The sequence below is a fragment of the Dermacentor silvarum genome, chromosome 2 (assembly GCF_013339745.2).
Source record: "Dermacentor silvarum isolate Dsil-2018 chromosome 2, BIME_Dsil_1.4, whole genome shotgun sequence".
Classification (NCBI taxonomy): Eukaryota; Metazoa; Arthropoda; class Arachnida; order Ixodida; family Ixodidae; genus Dermacentor; species Dermacentor silvarum.
In genome coordinates, this window is record NC_051155.1 from 206,360,727 (window position 1) to 206,381,654 (window position 20,928).

At 41.8% G+C, this 20,928-nt stretch overlaps 1 protein-coding gene across 1 annotated transcript in view; it reads left to right on the forward strand.

Moving 5' to 3' along the window:
* LOC119442481 (polypeptide N-acetylgalactosaminyltransferase 1-like) overlaps positions 1–16,375 on the forward strand; it is a 56,648-nt gene extending 40,273 nt beyond the window's left edge. The window contains exons 5-8 of the mRNA XM_037707380.2: positions 1,652–1,837; positions 4,681–4,815; positions 6,460–6,573; positions 8,177–16,375. Coding sequence (XP_037563308.1) covers positions 1,652–1,837; positions 4,681–4,815; positions 6,460–6,573; positions 8,177–8,500 — 759 coding nt within the window. The 3' untranslated portion in view covers positions 8,501–16,375. The remainder of the gene's footprint in view (positions 1–1,651; positions 1,838–4,680; positions 4,816–6,459; positions 6,574–8,176) is intronic.
* The last annotated feature ends 4,553 nt before the right edge of the window (positions 16,376–20,928 follow it).

Genomic DNA, 20,928 nt, shown 5'->3' on the forward strand with positions numbered 1-20,928 from the left:
TGAAAAAAAAAGAAAAAGAAAGACAGCATCATGAGCATGAAGAAGTTAGTGTTGCTCCCTGTTTGAGAAAACTAAAAACGGTTTTCCACTGTACTGTCCCACAGGGAGTTCAGGGAAGCATTCTGGCATGGTTACTACCTGTGTTGACCTCTTCAAATCTCCTCAGCACCTCTCCAGAGCACCCATTCCTTTTATTTATGCGTTTTCTTAGTTTCTCTTTCCTCTTTTTTTGTAGCATTCAGTAACAAACTTCCGCACATCGAAGAGTCTTGGAGAGAAAGTTGGTTTAAATAACAATTACGGCGAGTCTCGTTCATATTTGTAGCAAGCTTCATTTGTAGCTTCATTTGTTGTGTAAGCCAAGGCTGAGCATGCATGCCCAGACATGCAGACATGCTCAGCATACATGTCTATTGTGCATCAAATTTAATGGGACACTAAAGAAAAAAATAATTTCAGCTGTAATAGCAAATTAGACTTGCACAATGCCAACAAAGCCACTCTTGTTGGGAGAAGAGGCTTGGTAAGCCAGAAAAGGCAATATCGAGAGACGGGTGCCAATGCCACCTGGAATTCCCCACACCAGCTTGCCATGATGTCGTCGGTTTTAATGGTGTGTAATAAGGTCCAGTTAAATTTTTATTGGTAAAGGTAGACTACACATATTCAAAAAGATCCAAAGACTGAACTTAGCAAGTTTCAGGAGCCATTGGTGAGCCACGACACAAATGTGAAAAAAATTATTTGCAATTCGTTATGTCATATTGACATATCGGAGCTGGTGTGTGGTTACGAAATTTAAAGAACAATGGAACTTCGACATTAATTTTCTCTTCTAATAATGAACTGGTTACTGTGAAATTAATGAAAATCAACTTTTGAAAGAATGCTCCGTCAGTCTAAACTGATTTAATGTTTCTCTCTAGTGTCCCTCTAAAGGGGACACTACAGCAGTTTCAGATGGTAGAATGCTCTTCTGAAACTATTTAGCTCATCTGTCACGGAATGTAATTGATTGTATTAATAGAAGAAACGAATGCCAAGCTTCCATAGTTAAACATTTGCACTCAAACTGGTGTTTCGACGTCACCCATTTCACTGTACTTTGCCATCAGTTTGTCGTCAGTTTCATGCAGGAAATGCCATTAAAAGTTGCAAGGTTGAGTATTTGTTTAATTGTCAGTGCAGTGTAATTTTTGTTTGTTTTTATTCTATGAAAGTGCCACCAGACATTGTTAAAAATCTATAAATCTATGTCACTGGAAGCTGATACGAGATTCTCGAAGTGGTGTCACTACCGACTTCTTACATTCTTCCAAGCAGCTTAAGCCTCTGCCCATGGTAAGACTGGCCTCTTTTCAATTCCATAGACAAAATCTACCAGCCTGGCTTAGCTTAATATCTTTCTTAAGTGTCCCTTAAGAGGTGTGAAAATGGAAAAATACATAGAATCATTACACCGAGTATGCATTGATTGCAATGCTTCCAGAGCCCAACAATGCTGCCCTGTGAAAGCTTTAGGTTTCTTAGAATCCAGTCTTGTAATCTACTCAACTACAGAGTTGCAAAGTGACTACTTTGAGGAAATAAGCACACGCAGTATTGTTGCACTCGAATGTGTTGATTTATTGGAAATGACCATTGTTTGCAGATCTGGATGTGTGGTGGCTCCTTGGTGATAGCTCCGTGCTCTCACGTGGGCCACATATTCCGCGACTACCACCCGTACAAATTCCCAAGCAACAAGGACACGCACGGAATCAACACAGCCCGGCTTGCTGAAGTGTGGATGGACAACTACAAGTACTACTTCTACCAGAACCGTCCAGAGCTCAGGGTATGTCAAATAGCAAATGATGCTGTTGACTCAAAGCAGAGGATGGTTTGCCATTACCAACTATACTTCGCTAAAAAAAATCTACGGGCTTCTTAATATAAGTCGGTGCCTAAAGTTCCATTCTCGTTACATCTGTGCATTACTTTGCACTCTTTGAAGCTTTTATGGACCTCAGAAAGTTCTGGTGATGATTACAATTGACAGCTGTTGTGATGTGATAGGCCTTGAAACTCTTTCCAAACAAATATGTTTTTAATTAATTAATGCAAGTTGTAATTGCATCGCACATATATAGTCAGATGAATTCCAATAATAATCTCCATAGTCAGTTGTTCCTGATTGCGAATGACGTGTAGATCTCGAACCTGACATTCTTGATAACATCACATGCTTAAAACCCAAAATCAAAATGTCAGAAAAATGAGGGGCCTATTTGCTGTTTAAAAACCAATTGCAACGAAAACTCACTTTAGATAGATTCGTAATAAATGTGGTGTGCACTCCACTTCCATTAATTTGACCCTGACAGTACCGACAAAGCCAGTCACAATAAACAAGATGCAGAAAAAATGCCAAAACACACCACAGATTCATTTGGCAGTATTTTCCCAATTCTGTAACACACCCCCGAATCAAACGTGTGGCCACTTTTTATGTGTCCAAAGCAGAAGACTAACGGAGAAATGACATTAAAGCTCCAGTAAACAAAGTAAAAATCTAACGTGCACCAGATTGTTTTTAGCACGAAAAAATGGGCAAGGGTCTTGTAAGTTTTGCACAATGTCGGCCCATTTTCTAAAGTTAGTTTTGCCGCAATACATCTCTGTTATGCGGGAAAGCATACGAATGCCGCAAAGGCCGTTCTGGTATTGTGCCTGACTGACTGCGTAGGCAGTTTTTGGGTCAATTTTCCTGAAAAAAAAAAAAAAAGGGAGCCTGTTAGAATCAGGTAAATACCGTAATGAGACATTGGGAGCTATGAAAACCTTGACAACTTTCCTAAGGCAGGCCGGAAATAGGCGTTGTTGACGGGAGAGACTTGTGAACACATTTACTGTCCCCTAAGCTCTACTGAGACAGGCGTTGCCACTAAAGGGGTCGTCGCTATTGGGGTGAATATAGTTAGGAGGTGCATGCGTACTGACTGGTCAAGTTTGAATTAACCGGCGAAGGGCAATTTTAGGATTGAAATAACGAAAGTTTGGGCCCATAGAAATGTATGGGCGCCAGCCACGACGTTTGGCTGGAATCGAAATAATCGGAGGCGAATTAACGGAAGTGTACTGTATACGCTACTTAAGCAATCTTGGCAGAGATGAAGGGCTGATAATTGTCTAATTTTCTTATTAGCAGCCTTTAAATAGCACCTAAAGCAGACGACGCGTGCACCTGGTGGTTGGTGGGTATCATGGAGTTTCATACAACAATTACTATAGGGAACTGTGTCGCTAGTGTCTAAGGGAACTACATGTACTAACCGTGTACTAACCATCATTCCCATGATGGCTGAACGATCGCAGCACCTGAGTTCTATCTAGTAATTGTTGTAGGAATCTTTATGGCGGTTATGACGCAAGTCCCAGCACATCACCTCCGAGATTTTTCAGCACACCATGGGAAGCCAGGGGCAACGGCTAATCTCTGAGGCCATGCTGAAGAGCGGCACGTTCCGAGTCATTCTCAGACATGTGCCATGAGTCATGTGTCATGAGAGCGGTAATGGTGACGTTCATTTCTTTTCAGTTTCAGTATCAGTAATGTATACATTTGCAAACCCTTCGTGATGCAGCTACTCGTATTTAAAGCGTAAAGTCTTGGACGGAAACTGCTGTATATCTGCAATATCTGTAACCATGCCTTCTACGCGGCCCAAAATTTTGTTGCAATTTATACTCAAACTTTCCTTGTGGCTTCTTTGCCTACGTTGACTGTGCTACTTATATGAAGGTCCTTCATTAAATTTGTATTATTTATGGGAAAAGTGGAACTCGGGGTAGATGATGGTGCTGAAATTCAAATGCACGTTCATCACTAGAGGCAGACAGTCATCTTGATTCATGTTACCAGACAGAACTTGCTAGAAGCAGCATAAAGATTTCATGAACTAAGGTGTGTGACTCGCAGAATTAGTTGTGCATTCACTTGAGCTGCATCTGGAGTGTGTAAAATGCCAGTACTAGTTGTAACAGCATGCTGTCCATTCACTTGAGCTTCATTTGGTTTGTGTAAAATGCTGTTACTTGTTGTATGCAATTCCCTCTCCTTTAAGTATTGTCGACTAGTTGATTGATTTCAGCAGAAGAGTACCCAAGAATGTGTTCAGACATTTGCTCATTCAAAATGACATCTGTTACAGTTGGTTGGTCTTTGTTGTATAGGTGCATTGCGTGCTATATCTTAGTGTTATGGTTTGATATTTTGCATGCGTCATAATAGCCTAATGTATTTTCAACACACGTTTTATGGCAAAGAGAAGATGATTGTCACCCTCTTTTTTAATGTAAACACAATACGCACGCTTTGTTCTTGTTCTTATTTTTGCTGTTCATATCTTTTGCTCTATCACTGTCTTGTTTTCCGACTGATGAACTGTCTGGAGGAGAAGCCCCTGTCAGGCTAATATAGCTTTTAGCATCTCCTTTGGCTTTCTGTGTTCAAGCTTCGTCTGTTGACAGAATAGATCAGTAAGTGAGGTTATTTTATTATATTATATTTTCAGACCTTTACTGCTTGTTATATTTTGTGTTATATTGTATCAGTCAAATTATACCACACGTACGCCATATTGGGCTTTCTTGTCTTCTTGCTGCATGAGTAACATTAAGTTGTTCGTTTCACTGCAGAAAATATCATTTGGTGACATCTCAGAGCGCAAGGCCCTGCGTAATAAACTGCAATGCAAGTCTTTCAAGTGGTACCTGGACAATGTGTACCCTAACAAGTTTGTTCCCAGTGAGAAAGTGTTTGCCTTTGGAAATGTGAGTGTTCATTCTTTATGTACATTTCTAACAATGTGAAGACTCAGTCAGTGACGCAAGCTCCTCTGTGTCCCAGTTCTTGCATGCTGTGAAAGAAGCAAATACTACAACTAAACATATACTTTGCCATCTGTTACCTCTTATGCTTCTGCAATTTGTCATTAACAGGAAAATTTTGCAAAATAGCAACAAGAAGCTTATATAGCTTTGTCTACTAGCATTGCATTTTTTATTATAGCATAACTAAATGGCTGAAATCGGATCAAATTATATTTGCATCTGTGTGTAAGTCCAATGCAAAAGGTGTCATGCCTAGGTAGGGCTAAAAACATCTGAATATGTAATAGAAAAAATAACAACATTTTACAATTACGGAAATTAATACAACAGGATTTGTCCATGATTGTGCTTCTATTTAAGAAACACTAACATTGTTTACGGTCTAAATATAAAGCAGCTATGATTAGATATTAATACCTTTTACAGCATTTTCAATTTTGGCCCTATATTTCTTAGTTCTAAAGTTTTTGTAATGCTGTATGGTTAGGAGGGTGGTGTGTCAATGATAACAATGATAAGGCCACAAAAAATAGCGATGTTACTGCTTCAGGGCAGCTGCAGCTTTGGCAGCTTTGGTAGCCTTCCAGTAACAGGCTTGTGCGAGTTTCTCAAAAACGCCCCTGATACAAGATCTGTGGTGCATCACCTGAGCATTGCCTTGGCCACACTTTCTGTGAGACATGGTCATGGTGTGCCTCATTCTCACTTGGCACCTGCATGTGTGTAGCGAGTGTACATGCAGCGCCTGCATGTTGAGGCAGTCTGTGCAGCAAGCTGCCCCTTCACGGTCTCAGATAAATTGATAAATTTTCTTTCGTATGCACTGAAGTCTAAGCATATGAACATTTTCGCAATCTGCCCCCCTTGGAATGTGGCTGCCACAGCCAGTAACTGAAGCAGCAACCTTGTGCTCTGCACTAGAATGCCATAGCCACCACTGAGCCACCAGGGCAGGTCAGAAACACTTTGTGCTTCTTTATAGCATGTGAAGTGAACTGCCATAATAAAAGCATCTCAAAGCTGTGTATTCCTAAGCATTCATTTTTTTAATTGGCCTGCAGCTTTTTGTTATACATATCAAGAATCCTGTGGGGTGAGATTTGTTTCGTAACTTTTTAAACACTGCTTATGAACAAAAAAGAAAATAATTACTGGTTAAGCTGCCAGCATTTTGTTTCACTCATCCTTATTCCTTTTAAAATTTATTTGTGCTAAAGTTGACCGCCATTTTATGCTTATTATGCTTATCTGTAATCTGGCAACAGAATTTTAATCTACATTTTTGATGGGGCTGTTGCAGGAATGGGGCTGTCTGTGTGAGCTGCCTCAGTTAATGCTGACATAGCACATGTATGTCTTCTGCTGTCCATGTGAGTCAAGGCGGACAGTTGGCATGAAGCTCCACAGTGCATTAAGATCACTAAGATGAAAGCATAAAGAAAAGTGCACCTGAAACGTTGCGACTAGAGTCTTTCCAGCTGTGGTTGAGCAGTCATTTATGCTTCTATTGGTTGATTGTTCGGTGAATGGGAGATATATTCTTCGGAAGGGTGTCTGACATTTGCATTTTGTGCTTTTTGTCAGGCAAGAAATCCAAACACAGGCATGTGTCTGGATTCCATGAGTCACAACTATGACAACACAGAGCCACTCGGCATCTACCCTTGCCACAAGGACACAAACAGTGGCGGTAACCAGGTAGGTGCCCTTACTTGGCCGCAGCGAGTTCTGTTACGAGTAGAAGCCTTATTATCATCTAATTCCTGTAGCCAAATGGTGGTCTTGGAATAATGTGACTAGGATGGGCAAGGGGTAGCATCAGCTTTTCCATCTTGTTCATTGGAGCCTAAGAATGAGGCAACCTGAGGTTTAGCATGAGTTTGAGCACTTCAAAGGTGAGTCATAAGGTATCCACAATTCAGCTGTTATAAAACTTCTGCTGGCCACATGGCCTTGTAAGTGCTTTTAGTGTGAGCTCGCTGTCTCTCCTGTCACGACTGTTCAGGTTCAGCTGCAGTTGTGATTTGCATGAAAGAAGAGAATGGCATGCAGTGATTCATTCTTCGGGTATGACAGACGTGTCTGGTGCTGGTGCACAGATTTTGTGCACAATGTAGAGGATGTGTTCTGTTGTGAACAAGTGAATTTGTACAGAGTTTCAAAGGTAGCGGCACGAGCTGGGTTGGGAATAGTTGGGAATATTCTTATGCTCCTATTGGCTGATTTAATGTGGACTTTAGGTGCCTTCAGTTATGGCCCCAGCATCACCTTGACATCTGCTTTGGTCTCGATCACCGTAGTGATGGGTGGTGCAAAGAGGGTACATGCCCACCTTTGTCATCATGGTAGCAATCCCCTAGGTGGTATGGAAAACTTGCTGTTTTCCATACTACTCAAGGTTTACATAATTTTAGGCTGTTTAATGTGCCGATATTTGTTCCAAAATTGAATTGTGCACTCAGATATTAAAATTTAAGTTTCTTTTTTGTAATAAGGTCAAAATATTCTTAAAGTGTGGTTTAAGATGGAGACAGGTAGCATCATATTAAATATTGTTTCCTTTGTAAAAAATTATGAAATATAGAAATATTTAACTCAACAGTTACGCACACTGGGCCCTTCTTAAGCTCTCCGAGGTAAAAACATTGCAAGCCACCCTTTAATGTTTAAATGATAGGGTTTCCAAGCACACGTAGTGACCTAATGCTTTTACCACCCACAACTTCTCCAATATTAACCCTTGATTTGACCAAAAGGTTGGTAATAACAGTGTAAAAGTGCCTTTTAAATTTGATTTAGATCTAGCCAGTATGTCGGAGAGAGAGAGAGAAACATTTATTTGAACCATCGAGGTCGTTGCTCTTGTGTCAGAGAGTAATTTTCACATACTATGGCCCCAGTTGACCTACATAGAAGATACTGCTTAGAATGTATTCATAGCTTTCTCTACATCTGAATAAAGAACTAGCAGTAGGCTTGTGATTACATTACTGTGTTATTAAAATGGTAAACACAGCATCGCCACCTCAATTCTCTATCCCAAGTTTTCAATGCGAGGGCTTGTAAGTTTTTCTCCTTTTCAGGTATGTACCTATATTAACTAATTGAACCGTATGGCTGAAGATTATTTTTTTCACCAAGTCTGACAGTATTATATTCCTTTCACGTCTATTATGATTACTTTTTGTTTGTGTTATTGTATGCTTTTTACAGTCCTTGCTTAGACAAACGAATGTGTGAATGAACAGATTTGAGAGTGAGTGAAGTATAGGCATTATTTCTTTGGTCATTTCACGTGCAGCTGGTGTCATACACATGGCGACACGAGATCCGCAAGGAAGACAGCTGTGCAGAGCTGTCCAGCGAGCCGGAAAAAGCCGACAAGGCTGCCCGCAAGGTCATGATGGCCCCTTGCGGTGAGGGTGCAGAGTCCGAGGAGCGGCAGCGTTGGGACCACACGCGTGGTGGCCCGCTAAAGCACCGGCAAACGGGGTTGTGCATTGAGGCGGCTGCCACAGACTTAGATGCTGTGCTAGCTAAGCCATGCACTGGCGGTCACAACCAAGTCTGGTGGTTCCTGCACTATGCCCGCCCGCAAGTGGACGTTCTGCACAACACAGTCTAAGCAGTCATGCACCCATATTGTTAAAGTGTGAGTGCATGTGCAGTCTGTGCACTCGTGTGCATCTCTGTCCATTCACTGACAACGTCCACACCTTCCCAGACTGGTTTTCTTAGGGAGGCTGAATATTGCTGTGACAGTGACACTTAATTTGAAACAGTGTTCATGTAGGTATAGTTGGCGGCGTCATTTTTTTACGAGCTTAGACTTGTTGGTGGGGATGAGTGTTTTCATTTCGTATTTTGGGGGGTAAAGATCGAGGTGTTCATGAGCACTTCCCAAAACATGGTGGCCATGCAAGCAACTTGTTTTGGAAATTGAAATCATGTGCCGCTGTTCTTAATGACATTTTTTTTTCTTTTTTTTTTTCTCATATTTAACAGGCATTTATTTTTATAAACCTATATAGTCTTGGAGGACCTTAGAAATGTGTGTCCTTTTGCTTTATAGGCAGGTAACATATAGGAGGCGGTGTGTTCCAAGTGTTTTGCTTGCTGACTGAAAGGAGTTCATCTATATTACTGTGATGTGCTGTTCATGCCCTAAGGGCATCAGCAGCTGCAACAATGAAGTTTGTTGCTGCTTTAACGTGGGAAGCAATTGAGTTTTCGTGTTGAGTTTGTGCTTTCTTTTTTCTTTGCTGTTGGAGTTAATATTCATAATAATCAAGGCACAGTGGTGCCTGCATCAGTAGAAATACTGAAATGGGAGCACTTGATTCTCATTCTCAGCAAAGTTAATTCTCATCCTTGATGTTATACAACCACGGCTACATCAATTGGGGTAGCGCCTTTGTTGTTGACAATAATTGAATGCTCTTGGTCTACAGTGTCCAGCTGTTCCTATGCACTATACGTATATTCAAGCGATTGGATTCTGAATTGATGCCTACAGAGCTAAAGTGTTGTTACTGTGGACTTCCTTGGCCTTGCTTTGCCTTCTAGTGAAAGTGTTCAGCCTGTGCTTGTTAAATGAAGTAGAGAAGATTGTTACTATCATTGTGCTGCTGCATGTACTAACATGAAATTCCTGTCTTCCGGGGAACAGTTCTTTGTGCATGCGTGCGTGTGCCTGTGGTCTGCTGTTGTCTTGCTCTATGTTCTGCCAAAAACTGTTCGCTTGCTTTACACTGTGAATTTTTGGGGGGATTGCAAATGTGTGTTGCTTGCGTGTAAAGATTGCCTGCAGAGTACTCGCTCTCACATGCCATTTTTATGGGAGAAACTTGTTGAGTAAGTTTAGAAAACCGATAAGCTGGGTCCAAATTAACCCGTATGATATGTAAAGAGGGGCTTATTGGTGGTTCACAACTGGTTTTGTGTAGAACGAATGACACATGGATGAGGAATAAAACCAAACAGCACAAGCACCGACTTTGTTGCCAGTCGGTGTCGATGTTTTCTGGTCATATTCTTATCCATACATTGTCTGCCGCGCAGAAGATCGACTGAGTCAAAGTCATCGCTCTCGGATCTATTCCAACTTATTTCGGTCTATGGCCGTGTACATTAGAGCAATTCACAAATGCCAGAATGTTTGCTTTAATGGTGCAACCGCTGGTGCACTTTTCATCCCATCTTGCACTGTGGTGCTGTAAATACTAGATGCTGCTGGTTTGGATGGATTGACACGAGACACGAGGCACATGAAAGCTCATTACACGAACGAAAGCCTGCGTCTTCCCTGTGTGAAAGAGTTACGTGACAAAGCTCATGAGAAAGGCTTGCTGTATTTATGGAGACAAAAGCCCAAGAAAGTGTAAAACATGGATAGATGGGCAGTATATACCAAATAGAAATATGCGTCTTTCTGCATGGTTATTTGAGATCATTACTTGCAAAGCAAAATCAAAGCTAATTCATAGCTTTTATGCTGCGAAACAAAGTGCCTCATTGCAGTAAAAGGAGCATGCCATCTCTGGAAAGCAGTCCCAAGTTGTTTGAATTGAAATATGTAGTAGCATACTATACTTGTGCTTAGCACTGAGTCATTACTTTAGGACTTCAGATTTTACGTGACTTGTTGCCTTACGCTATGGTAACTGCTGGTTTGAACGGTTGAGCAGGGCATCAGATCGATTGCCGACCTGGGAATGACGACACGCTGAAGAAGCACCAAGTGCACCTAGGTTGTGTTGGCCTAATAAATCGCATTTCAGTGCGTTGTTCAGGGTTGTTAAGATTGCTCCCTCCAAGAAGGCTGTATATTCATTTGCTTCAGCGTGTTCATTGTGTGGGAATGTCGTAACACTGGTGAAAATTCTCACTTTTTTTTTTGCCAGCAGGTGCATGCTAAAGCTTTGTCCAATGGTGGCTGCATCCACTAGGAGGTGTCCTAACGTGCTGGTAGGAAAAAAAAATATGGGGCATTCTTTATTGTACAAAGGTGGAACACTTGTGCTTAGCAGTGAGTCACTCTTGTTAGTGACTTCTTCCTCTTATTTATAAATCTGTTATTCTTTAAAAAGTGCGCCAGCTACTCTTCTTGCGTAACGTATTCACAGAATACTGGTTAAAACTTTCTAATCGTGTGTCGTTTTACCAAGATGTGTTGAACCTCTTACTGAAGCGTTAAATCTATTTACTGTTTGTAAAAAAAGACTGTCCTGTCTTTACATTTTTACTGATTCCATTTTATGCCTTTAGAAGTTTTTTGTATTATATTTCTGCATTACGGCTGCTTGAAATTGTGGTCATGATGCTCTGTCACTGATCTTGGAGTCTATGTCCTTATTCATGCGTTTTGCTTTCATGCAATGAACATAAACACATGGAAGACGTTTGGCCTCTTAAAAACTTCTGTTATTTCCCGCTGCTATGCTGCATCACAAAACTATAGATGTTTTTTTTTTTTTTTGAATGTGGTTTACAGAAGAGATGTGGAAGGATTCTTTGGTGGTTTGGTGATTCTTTGAACTAGAGATTACAGCTTCGTCAAATAGTCTGCTTTCATCAAAAGAAACTGCATATCAATAACTCCTGTGTAGTGCCTTGAGAATAAAACAAAAAGTAATGCACTATTAAATTAATTTAGCATGTCAACATGAACAAGGTTTCACAGTGTGCAATCCTATCATTTTTTTCAATATAATGAAAACAAAACATGAAAATCATATTTAACAGGAACAATTCCAAATTGTACTGTGTTTTGCCAGACAGATGAAATAATTCGTTAGGAAAAAAAAATCTAAAACAGATTTTGACATCTAATTTTTTCACCACATCCACAAAACTATATTTTATCAGTCATACACTATACTTAGGGTTCAGTGTTATTGGTTTTTTAATTACCGAAAATTTAGCATACATTTCTTTTAATAACCATTCGCATCTGGCATACTAGTTTCTTTGTGTGCGCATCTGTGAATATGTGGCTCACTAATTCCATTTTCAATGAAATGTTCTGAAGGACTGCAGATCCAGGTATTCAGTACTGTTATTCTGTGTATTGGATGCGGTTACAAAGTTTTTTGATAAGCAGTCTAGCAAGGACGCAATGTTCTGCAGCGATATGACTATGCAGAAATCAAAAGAGGCAGTAGTGCGCTAGATATTTGATGCGAAATACAATGAGGCTATTTGTATCATTATGTGGGCACAAAGCTGCAACAAGTACTACGGAAAACAACTAGGTATCTTCCACCCTTTGTCGCCATCAGTGAACTTCCCAGTTTATCTACTACTTGTACCCCCCCACCTCGCCATGCCCTGCTTCTTATTTCCATTGCAGCAGGAGGTGAAATGGAGGCAAATAAGAAAAACAAGTACTTGTTGCTTTTGTGGCAGGGCTGACACGTGACATTGACCTCGTTAGGGTCCTTGCTTTGGAGTTTATGTAGGCTCACATCTGCATGACATTCGCTGTCTTGGCTCTTGGGTAAATTTGCTTTATTAACTCTTTTGGGTTAAACCGAACTGCAGAAAGAAAATTTGGCATTTATTGTTCAGTTTAATATAAAAACGCTGAACCCTTGCTATACTTTGCACATATTTACTCTTGTGCACTCTTCATTAATCAGTTGCACATATTCTTCCTTCTTCTTTTTTCCATTTTTTTTCTATTTTGCTGCACTCTTAGTGCTAATTCCATTTTTGCATTCCATAAGGTATTGTTGCATTGTTCCATTACAGTTCTGTTGGCATGGACAAAACCTGCTTAATAAACAGTTTGTGTATTTTATGCAGGCCATTGTGTATACAGCTATGGAAACTTTCGTCAGACCTCTAAGATATATGTTTAGTTTACTTTGGCATGTACTCTAGTGCTTCCGGAAGCGGTATGTGACAGCAAGGGTGCAATTTCTAGGGGCATTCTATATTGGGGATGTAACTAGAAGTGTGTCGGCTATGCATATTTAGTTATACTATGACTGTACGATAGCAGCATTCTTGAGGCAAGTCGAATAAGGCATTTGGGTAAATCGTCACTGCTGTATTAGGATGGTTCTTGGAACTATGATTAGAGGCATGCAGCTGTATGCTGTTGTGTCAATGATGTGTGGCACAGAACAATTGCATTTAAGTATTTAGCTCGTCAGTTATGTTAGCCAACTGGTAGGAATGTCATCCACAGCTATGTGCACATAAACATGAAAAGGAACACTGACTGAAAGTCACTGGTTCTCAAGAAAGTGCCGTGCTTACCACCTGGAACATGCTTCGTATGCAGGGCATGAATTTGGTATCATTGTTATATTAGCCTATGATAACATCGTTTGGTGATGTTGTTAATTTGCAACAAGTGTGTAAACTCTATTGCTAGTGTTAGGCATTCTGACAATTTATTGTCATTCATGACATATGCCATTTAAGACCTGTGAAGGTGCATTAGGCAGAATTATCATGCTCCAGTAATACTTGGTAGAAATCCTTGCTGGCAGTGCTCCAAACTCATGTTCTTGTCATTTCTTGCTGCACTCTTCTATTTTGTGTTGTTATAGCCACTTTCACTTAAATTTGGCATCTTTTTGTTCGTTTCTGAAGCTTTTTTTTTACTGATTTATGCTATTTTGTAAAAGCTGTTGCAGTTATGCAGCTCACTGTCTTTTTGCTTTCAGGTTGCAGTATAGGTTCATCGAGGATGTGCAGTCAAAAAGAATATTTTAACATGAGAGGCAGCTTATAAATTCCGAAACTCGACACAACAGTCTGCATTGATTACTCGTTGCCGATGTATGACGATCGGCCATTTTCACAATCTCAAAAAATTGTCGGAGATGTGTGGAGGTTTCAGATAAGCTTCAGAGAGGCATATTTTGTTTTGAATTATCGATATACAGTCGAACTATTTTGCGATCCCCTTCTAGTCTCATATATTCGGGTTTGACTGTACTTTCATAGCAGTCTTGGAAATCACACCACCTGTAATAGTTTGTGTCTAATATGGAGCACAACTGTTGTGTGCACTGCACTTCCACGGCATTCGTGTAATCAAAACTTTACTTGCATTCTACTGTTTTTCAAGTTAGTTGCTGTATGTAAAAAAGCAGCGCACTGCCATGTGCGCTGCTGGAAAAGTATCGTATACAATACTTTGGTTCCAACTCATCTAATTTGGACACTAAACTTACTTCAAGATAGCCTTGCAAAATTAGGACTAAGGTGAGATGAGAGCTTTAGAAAAAACAATAAATGTCTGTAGCAAAAACGGAAAGGGTCGCAATGGCATTATATTTTTTCATTCATTCCTTAAGGAGTTCTTGCCATCTAGTGTGCTGTCACAATTGATAAAGGTGCAAATGTAATGAAATTGTAGCACACTCTTGAAATTGTAGAATTGTGAAGGTCAAACTACTGGTTATTTCGTGTGACATTGCAAAAATGTAGTGTCATCCTGTTGCTTGTTTATGAACTGAGTGTTTCAGTACATAGTTTAAATAAGTAGTTACACTAGGTACAGTGTTGTGTCACGTTAACCAAGGTATTTTACTTTATAACATTGCTTGTGTCACAGTGATACAGAAAGAATGCAAACTGTATTTTTCATTAACAGATGAGTATGTGCATTTGACATGTGCACTCAAATTTCCTTGTGATGCATGGTGAGAGCTGTCCATACTGTTGGCTTCTGCAAAATATTTTTAATAAGTGCTGTCTTATTTTTTTTCGTTCTCTCTCTCTCTCTCTTTTTTACTGCAGCACATGACTTTTGCAGAAATTTGAAGATGCTAATGTCACAAAAGCATTAGGTTTCGATATGTAGCTACCTGTGTTAATGCATGCTCACAGGCCCACTTTGTGCTTGTAACACTTTTGCTTGTAAAGGGACATTCCGAAAAATTTATTTAAAAGCATTCTTTTGACGCCACCAGCTTACCATGTTGTAGGAAAAAAACCCAGAAAACTGTGGGCAACTGAACTGCCACATGTGCTTGTTGGTAATAGTTCCTGTGTTAAAAGCAAGTCATGTACTGAAAGCAGGCTGCTTCACAACATTCAACCAGGATTTCAAATAGGTCTCTTTAACAGGCATGTGCAGTTAATTACCGACTATGGTGGTGGTGTATGGCCTATGCACTGTGCAAGATTTTCAGTACTTCGAGACACTCTACATTTTAAATTTGTGTCTACCTTGGGTGAGCGTATCAACAAAATGTGTGTCCTGACATCATGGTTACTCTGATGCAATTGGCAATAAGATATTCTCTCTAAACACAATTTTAAGAACGGTGAGTGACAGCATCTGGATTATGTTGGTAGGATTTCTTAAATGTGTACCCAGGTGGCAATGTGCAGCCTCCCACATTTTTAACTGTATCGTGTGAGCGTCCATCACACATCATTTTAGCGCCTTTACGTGGCAATAATCAGCGAGACCGGCAGAAGTGCTCTCAAGTGCACTAAGCACTCTGTTGTGCAAGAGTTGTCTAATGCGATGTTCCAACGTACGACCATATATAGTGTTCTCGTGCGATATAGTTAAAAATACGGGAGGCTGTACTTCATGCAGCTATCTGTTTCCATATTGTGTGTCAGTGTAATAATATTTGGCTGAGAATGGCATAGCAACATATTACAGGAACAAGTGTTGCAATTACAAACCCATTCAATGTACTTTCAGTCAAATACCTGGCATGCTTGATGTAAACAGAGGGCAGTGTCAACTTAAAGTGTTGGCAGTGAATAATGCTGCATTGTCTCCTTCTCTTACATACTGAAGTATTGCAATTCAACCGAGCCAATACAGATACTTCTCCCTTTTGTGCCAAGGCTTTGCTTGTACCAGATTTATAATAGCATGTTCTTCATAACATGGTTCGACGTATATTATTGCAGCATAACTGATCTACAGAATGGTTGGCTGTTAATAGCTCATAAGCTCAGGTATCCATATACTGAAGGCAATGTCACAAGCCAGATATCAGGGCAAAGAATGCAAGCTGCAAAGTAAGGCTTGCTTTATTAGTCTGCCACCTTTTCAATGGGGCACTTATAGCCTGTGCTCTCTGGTGAAATGTTCGTTGCTAGAGGACATAAGCCCAAGCTATCAACATGGCTGAGCTTGGCTGTAGATCACTGTCTGCTTATTATAGGTGTGCATTTGATCACTTATGTGCTTTTATGCCTGGGCTGATCGGGGGCCAGGCAGTGTGCTGTTCCCTCTTGTTTTAATTTTTCCCGTTAAGGCGAACCATGGGACGCCTGCCACTGCGTTTGTTCCTGCCGCGAGGCTCCCATACAAAGTCGACGTTCCACTGCCTCATTGCTGCACATGCAACTCGTGTACAAAACATCTTATGTGCAACTTGAATCTTAGGGATATGTTGTTTTACTGTAATTATGGCTGTCACATGACATGTATACATACAGAGAACGTGTACATAGACATCTATTTTGAAAGGAGTTGAGAATTAAATCTTTTTTGTCTTTTTCGTTGTTACGTGTGTCTCGAGTTGTCTCTTTCTAAGGTATAGTGTTTTGATCTTGCACTTCCTCCTGTGCTACCCACACAGTTTGCATGCAACCAAGCTGGTAGAACTGGTAGCTGTTGAGCTACAAACCAGCAGCTTTCCACATGTTTGGCTGCTTGCTCCAAGCTTTTTTGTTTCAAATATCTCATTGTGCACTGAGACAACTATGCCAGGCGAGGGTGGATTGAGATGTCGTTGCAACTTTCTAAATGCGTAGTTGCTTTTACATGGCGGCAACCTGTAATATTGCAAAATACCTACAATCAAGGCTGGGTAGTATCGAAAATACATTCATCTTAGGTACTATCTTACGATACTCCTTGAGTCTCTTTAAATCTGTATATTGGCACGTTCGACAAGACATACATCAGTATCTGTATTTTTTATGCAGCATATGAGGTATGCTGTGCCTTAAGATATGAGATATACCTGTTGCAAAATCCACGAAGTCCACTAAGTCAAGCTAGCAAGTGACAGCAGTGAAAACTTATCCTAAGAGATGCCACTTTTATGCTTACTCATACTTCTGTTAAGCATGCCTGAGAAAGTTGGATGTTGTACAGTGCTAGTACTAATAATTAAGAAACTTTCACTAAATAACTAATTATTATCTTTAGGGGGAATTCTACAAATGCAATATCGATGTCATCTAGTACTCGGAGCGTACCCTTTTGCTAGAAGCTTTGTGCTTAGAACCAGTTTCGTGAAATTCGCACTGGAGATGTCAAATGCCCTGCTGTTCCAGATAACAGTTTTACAAACAGCATGTTGCACAATGCAGAAACATGTCTGAAACAGCAATGCATTTCGCTGCGCATTTTGAGTACACTTTATCAGTGTTGATCCACTTGCAGCTTAATACGGCCACAGATACTCCATGAAGGAAATCGAAGCCACAAAACCAGCACTAAGCATGAGAGCAATGTCACCCAAAGCGCATGACCCAGTCACCGCTGTTGCTCATTCCCCATACATTCCCTGCATGCTAGCATCCTAGAGGTATAGTGTACTGGACTAGAAGTACGAGTACTAAAATTCACGCAGAAACTCCACTGGGAGTTGTCTAAGTATGCGTAAGCATTGTGCCACTTGCTCATCTCCACGCAGTCCGGTGTCATTATCAGTGTTAAGAAACTTGATCTGACCAGTATAATGACAGCGCTGCGGCGACACGAACTGCTGAGGACGGTGGCTCAAGGTGAATCGATGATGCGGCGCCAGGTGCGCTGATGATGTTTTTAGACTACATTTTTTTTAGAAAAGCACTATAAGCGCAGCGAACATTGCGTTTGTGCTGACGAGTTCATAGGCCAGGCGGGCATATGTTGCCGGTAATAACGTGGACTTCAGAAGCCTAATTAACAAGTGCCTTAGGGGCAGTGTATAAATGGCGAAATTGAAGGCAGTCACATTTTATTGCACCCTCATATTTTAAAGATCTTGAAAGTCGCACCTAATTCGAGATATTTGTTATCGAATTTCAACGGTGAATCCAGGCAATATCGAAACCGAGTACCGCGGGAGCTCAGGAAAGGCGGCCCCGCTATTATAGCAGTCCGAAACGCCCCGTGACGACAAGAGTGAGGAAGTTTGAAACTGAAGGTCTCGGCCAGTCGCGGAAGCTCCTGATACAGCACACATTACCTGACAAGAATGTGACGCTGTGTGTCGGGTCAGGATTTGCCGCGGCGTGTTACCATTCAAACTTCGCCCCACACATGGAGGAAGTATCCTTCCTCCATCTGTGGAGGGGGAAAAACCGAAAAAAAACCTTGGAGGACGCTTAAACTTCGCCTTTAAAGTGGAACGAGATCGCATTCAAAGATCCCCGACTGCTTCTCACGCTTCCCGGCAACTGCAGCTTATGTAACCGTAATGTTTACCGGGAAACGCTTGATGCGAACGCTATGCACGAAGGTCAACTTAAAATTTCTGGTAGAAACGCGGCCTCTTGCGTGGGCCGATCCCGGAGGTAGTGCACTGCTGCGCCAGAAAAATTACACCATTTTAGGGGTTTTGTTATTGTTCCGACCTTTTATTATTTCAGTCTGAGATGATTTAACATAAAAGGCATGCGCTGTCGGTGTTTTGTTTAATGACATTTGTTTGTGGGCTGTCATTCTCAAAATTCCAAGGAATAACTTTGTCAAGAATGTAAGACAAGGTAGTGTGTACAACATAACCCGCATGTACCACGTCATATGGGAAACCAGCGCTGCCCAGGGGGCGCTCGTGAAAAACCGCCCTCAGCGCCGTAAGTGAGAAAGCGCCGCAACTTTCAGTCTCCCTACCGAACGCGGGGCCGCAGGGAACACGTTGTTTAGACGTTTTACGAAACTGTAACCTTACCCAGGAAAAAAAAAAAAAAAACTTTTGCGCAGCCCCAAAAGGTTGTATCTGTCGCTGGTGCTGAACTACCGGAGCATGTGAATAGGATATTGCAACTAGGCCCGAAATTTTGCCAGGAATCGGTGCTCTCCCATGCCGAGAAGCTCGCCCAAGCGAGGAACATCTCCCGCCAAGTACCGGAGGACGTTCGCCTGCGATGTTCGCAGGAATGTGTCCAAGTCCTCAATTGTGCTCCTGGTAGGCCACGGAACTCTAGAGACCTGAAGCCTCTTGTTGAACATTTAACTTCCTCCAACTTGTGCCTTCTAGAGTCCGATAAGGAGGGCTCGTTTGTGGTGTTCCCGAAGCCTGTGTATTTAGATAAGGCTCATACTGCGCTGAAGAAGAACTTCGTACCGGCCTCCGTCATGTGCACCAAGGTAAAATCCAGGGCCTTAGCGCTACTAGAGGACTTGAACCTGAGCAGGTTGCGTGCTAATGCCAAGAATGCCACGAATTCGGCACTTCAACTTTTTTTCTCAGTTAAAACCTATAATCCTGGCCTGCCTTTTCGCTCAATTGTGTCGGAAAGGGGAACATGACAATATGTAGTTACTGGGTTCCTCCTGGTGCCCAATTCCGCGGCAATTGTGCAATTCTTGCGAGATAGCAACCCAGGAGGATGCAAAGCATTCAGCGTTGACGTCGAAGATTTGTTTTATGCTATTCCCCAACCAGAATTAATGGTTGCTGTAGAAGAGTGTATTACAGAGAATAATGACGAGCAGAAGTTTATTTTGCAATGTGGTATTTCTGTGGAATCCTTTTTAGAAGTGTTATCTATGTATTTGTCGCCCACTTACGTATCATGTCGGGGGCAGCGATACATTCAAAGGTCGGGAGTCTATGCTTAGCGACATCTCTTGTCAAAAGTGGATCGGGCCGTACATAACGACCTTGGAAGGATTGCTGTTCGAGCCTTTCGTTATGTGGACGATTACCTGGTTTTTGTCAATGGTGTACTTGAAGACCGCGTCCTTGAGGCTCAAAAAGCGTTTGCTAAATCAGGGCTGGGCCTCAACTTCACTGTTGAACTACCCCATAACAATGAACTGCAGTTTTTAGACATTCGCTTGCGTTTCGATGTGTTCCATACTTTGCTAGTTTTTTCGACCTCGGTCTTTAAAAATGCCCCTAAGCTTTCCTTCGGCACACTCCAAAACCGTAAAAATGGTATTGTTCTGTCCAGCATTAGTTCTGCTCTACGAAAATCTTGCACCCACGTGGTAACAGATAGCATTGAACACCAAGTAACAAGATTGACTACTGCAGGGTATCCGAGCTATGTAATAGCAGCAGTATGTGAAAAATTAATCAAGAAGATTAAGTGTGGTGTTACTGCTCCACCTCAAGATAACGACCAGGAGCGTAGACGTTATGCTGTGATCCCTTACCCACGGCCGCTGGATAAAAAAAGGTAACCTTTTATTGCGATAGCAATTATATGGACACTCAAAAGCAGATTTCTGCCGTCGGCGTCGCCGTCACCGTCGGCGTCGCCGTCGGCGTCGCCGTGAGGTTCCGTATGACGTCAATGGAGATGAAATCGTCGCCACGCGCCGCCGAACGCTGTATGTGCGAGTGAAAGAGCGCGAGGGACGCGCGCTTTCACGGGGAGTGAACGCACGGCGGAGAACAAACGCGCGTTCTGCGCTGTGCTCCCTTAAGGGCTGCAGAAGTAGGCGTCTCTTTCCTCCTCTACAAGCACCATATATGTAGAGTAACCGCGTTGCTCCCCTTTGTTCAAGCTGCTCGATATTCTCAGCTCATCATTCGCACGGACTCGACTCAAGCCATCCACGACATACGTAGGGTATCTCGATCCTCTCTTCTCTCGGATAGCATTCACCGTATTGCTGCCACTGCGAATTTAGTGATACGCGTTCAGTGGGTGCCTCGAGCAGCCCTGCCGGGTCTACTTGAAGCAGATTTGGCAACCCACCCTGAGAACATAACGTACCCACTTCCGCATTTTCCTGAAGACGCTTGCGGACAACTGCTCCGGGAAAAAGAAAACCTCCGACGTACCACACGAGCTCTTATACCTCCGTGTGGGTCAGACCTCCCTGCTGGGTTAACCCGCCGAGAGGAGGTTACGTTACGGAGGCTGCGTGTCGGGGTCGCACTCACCCCG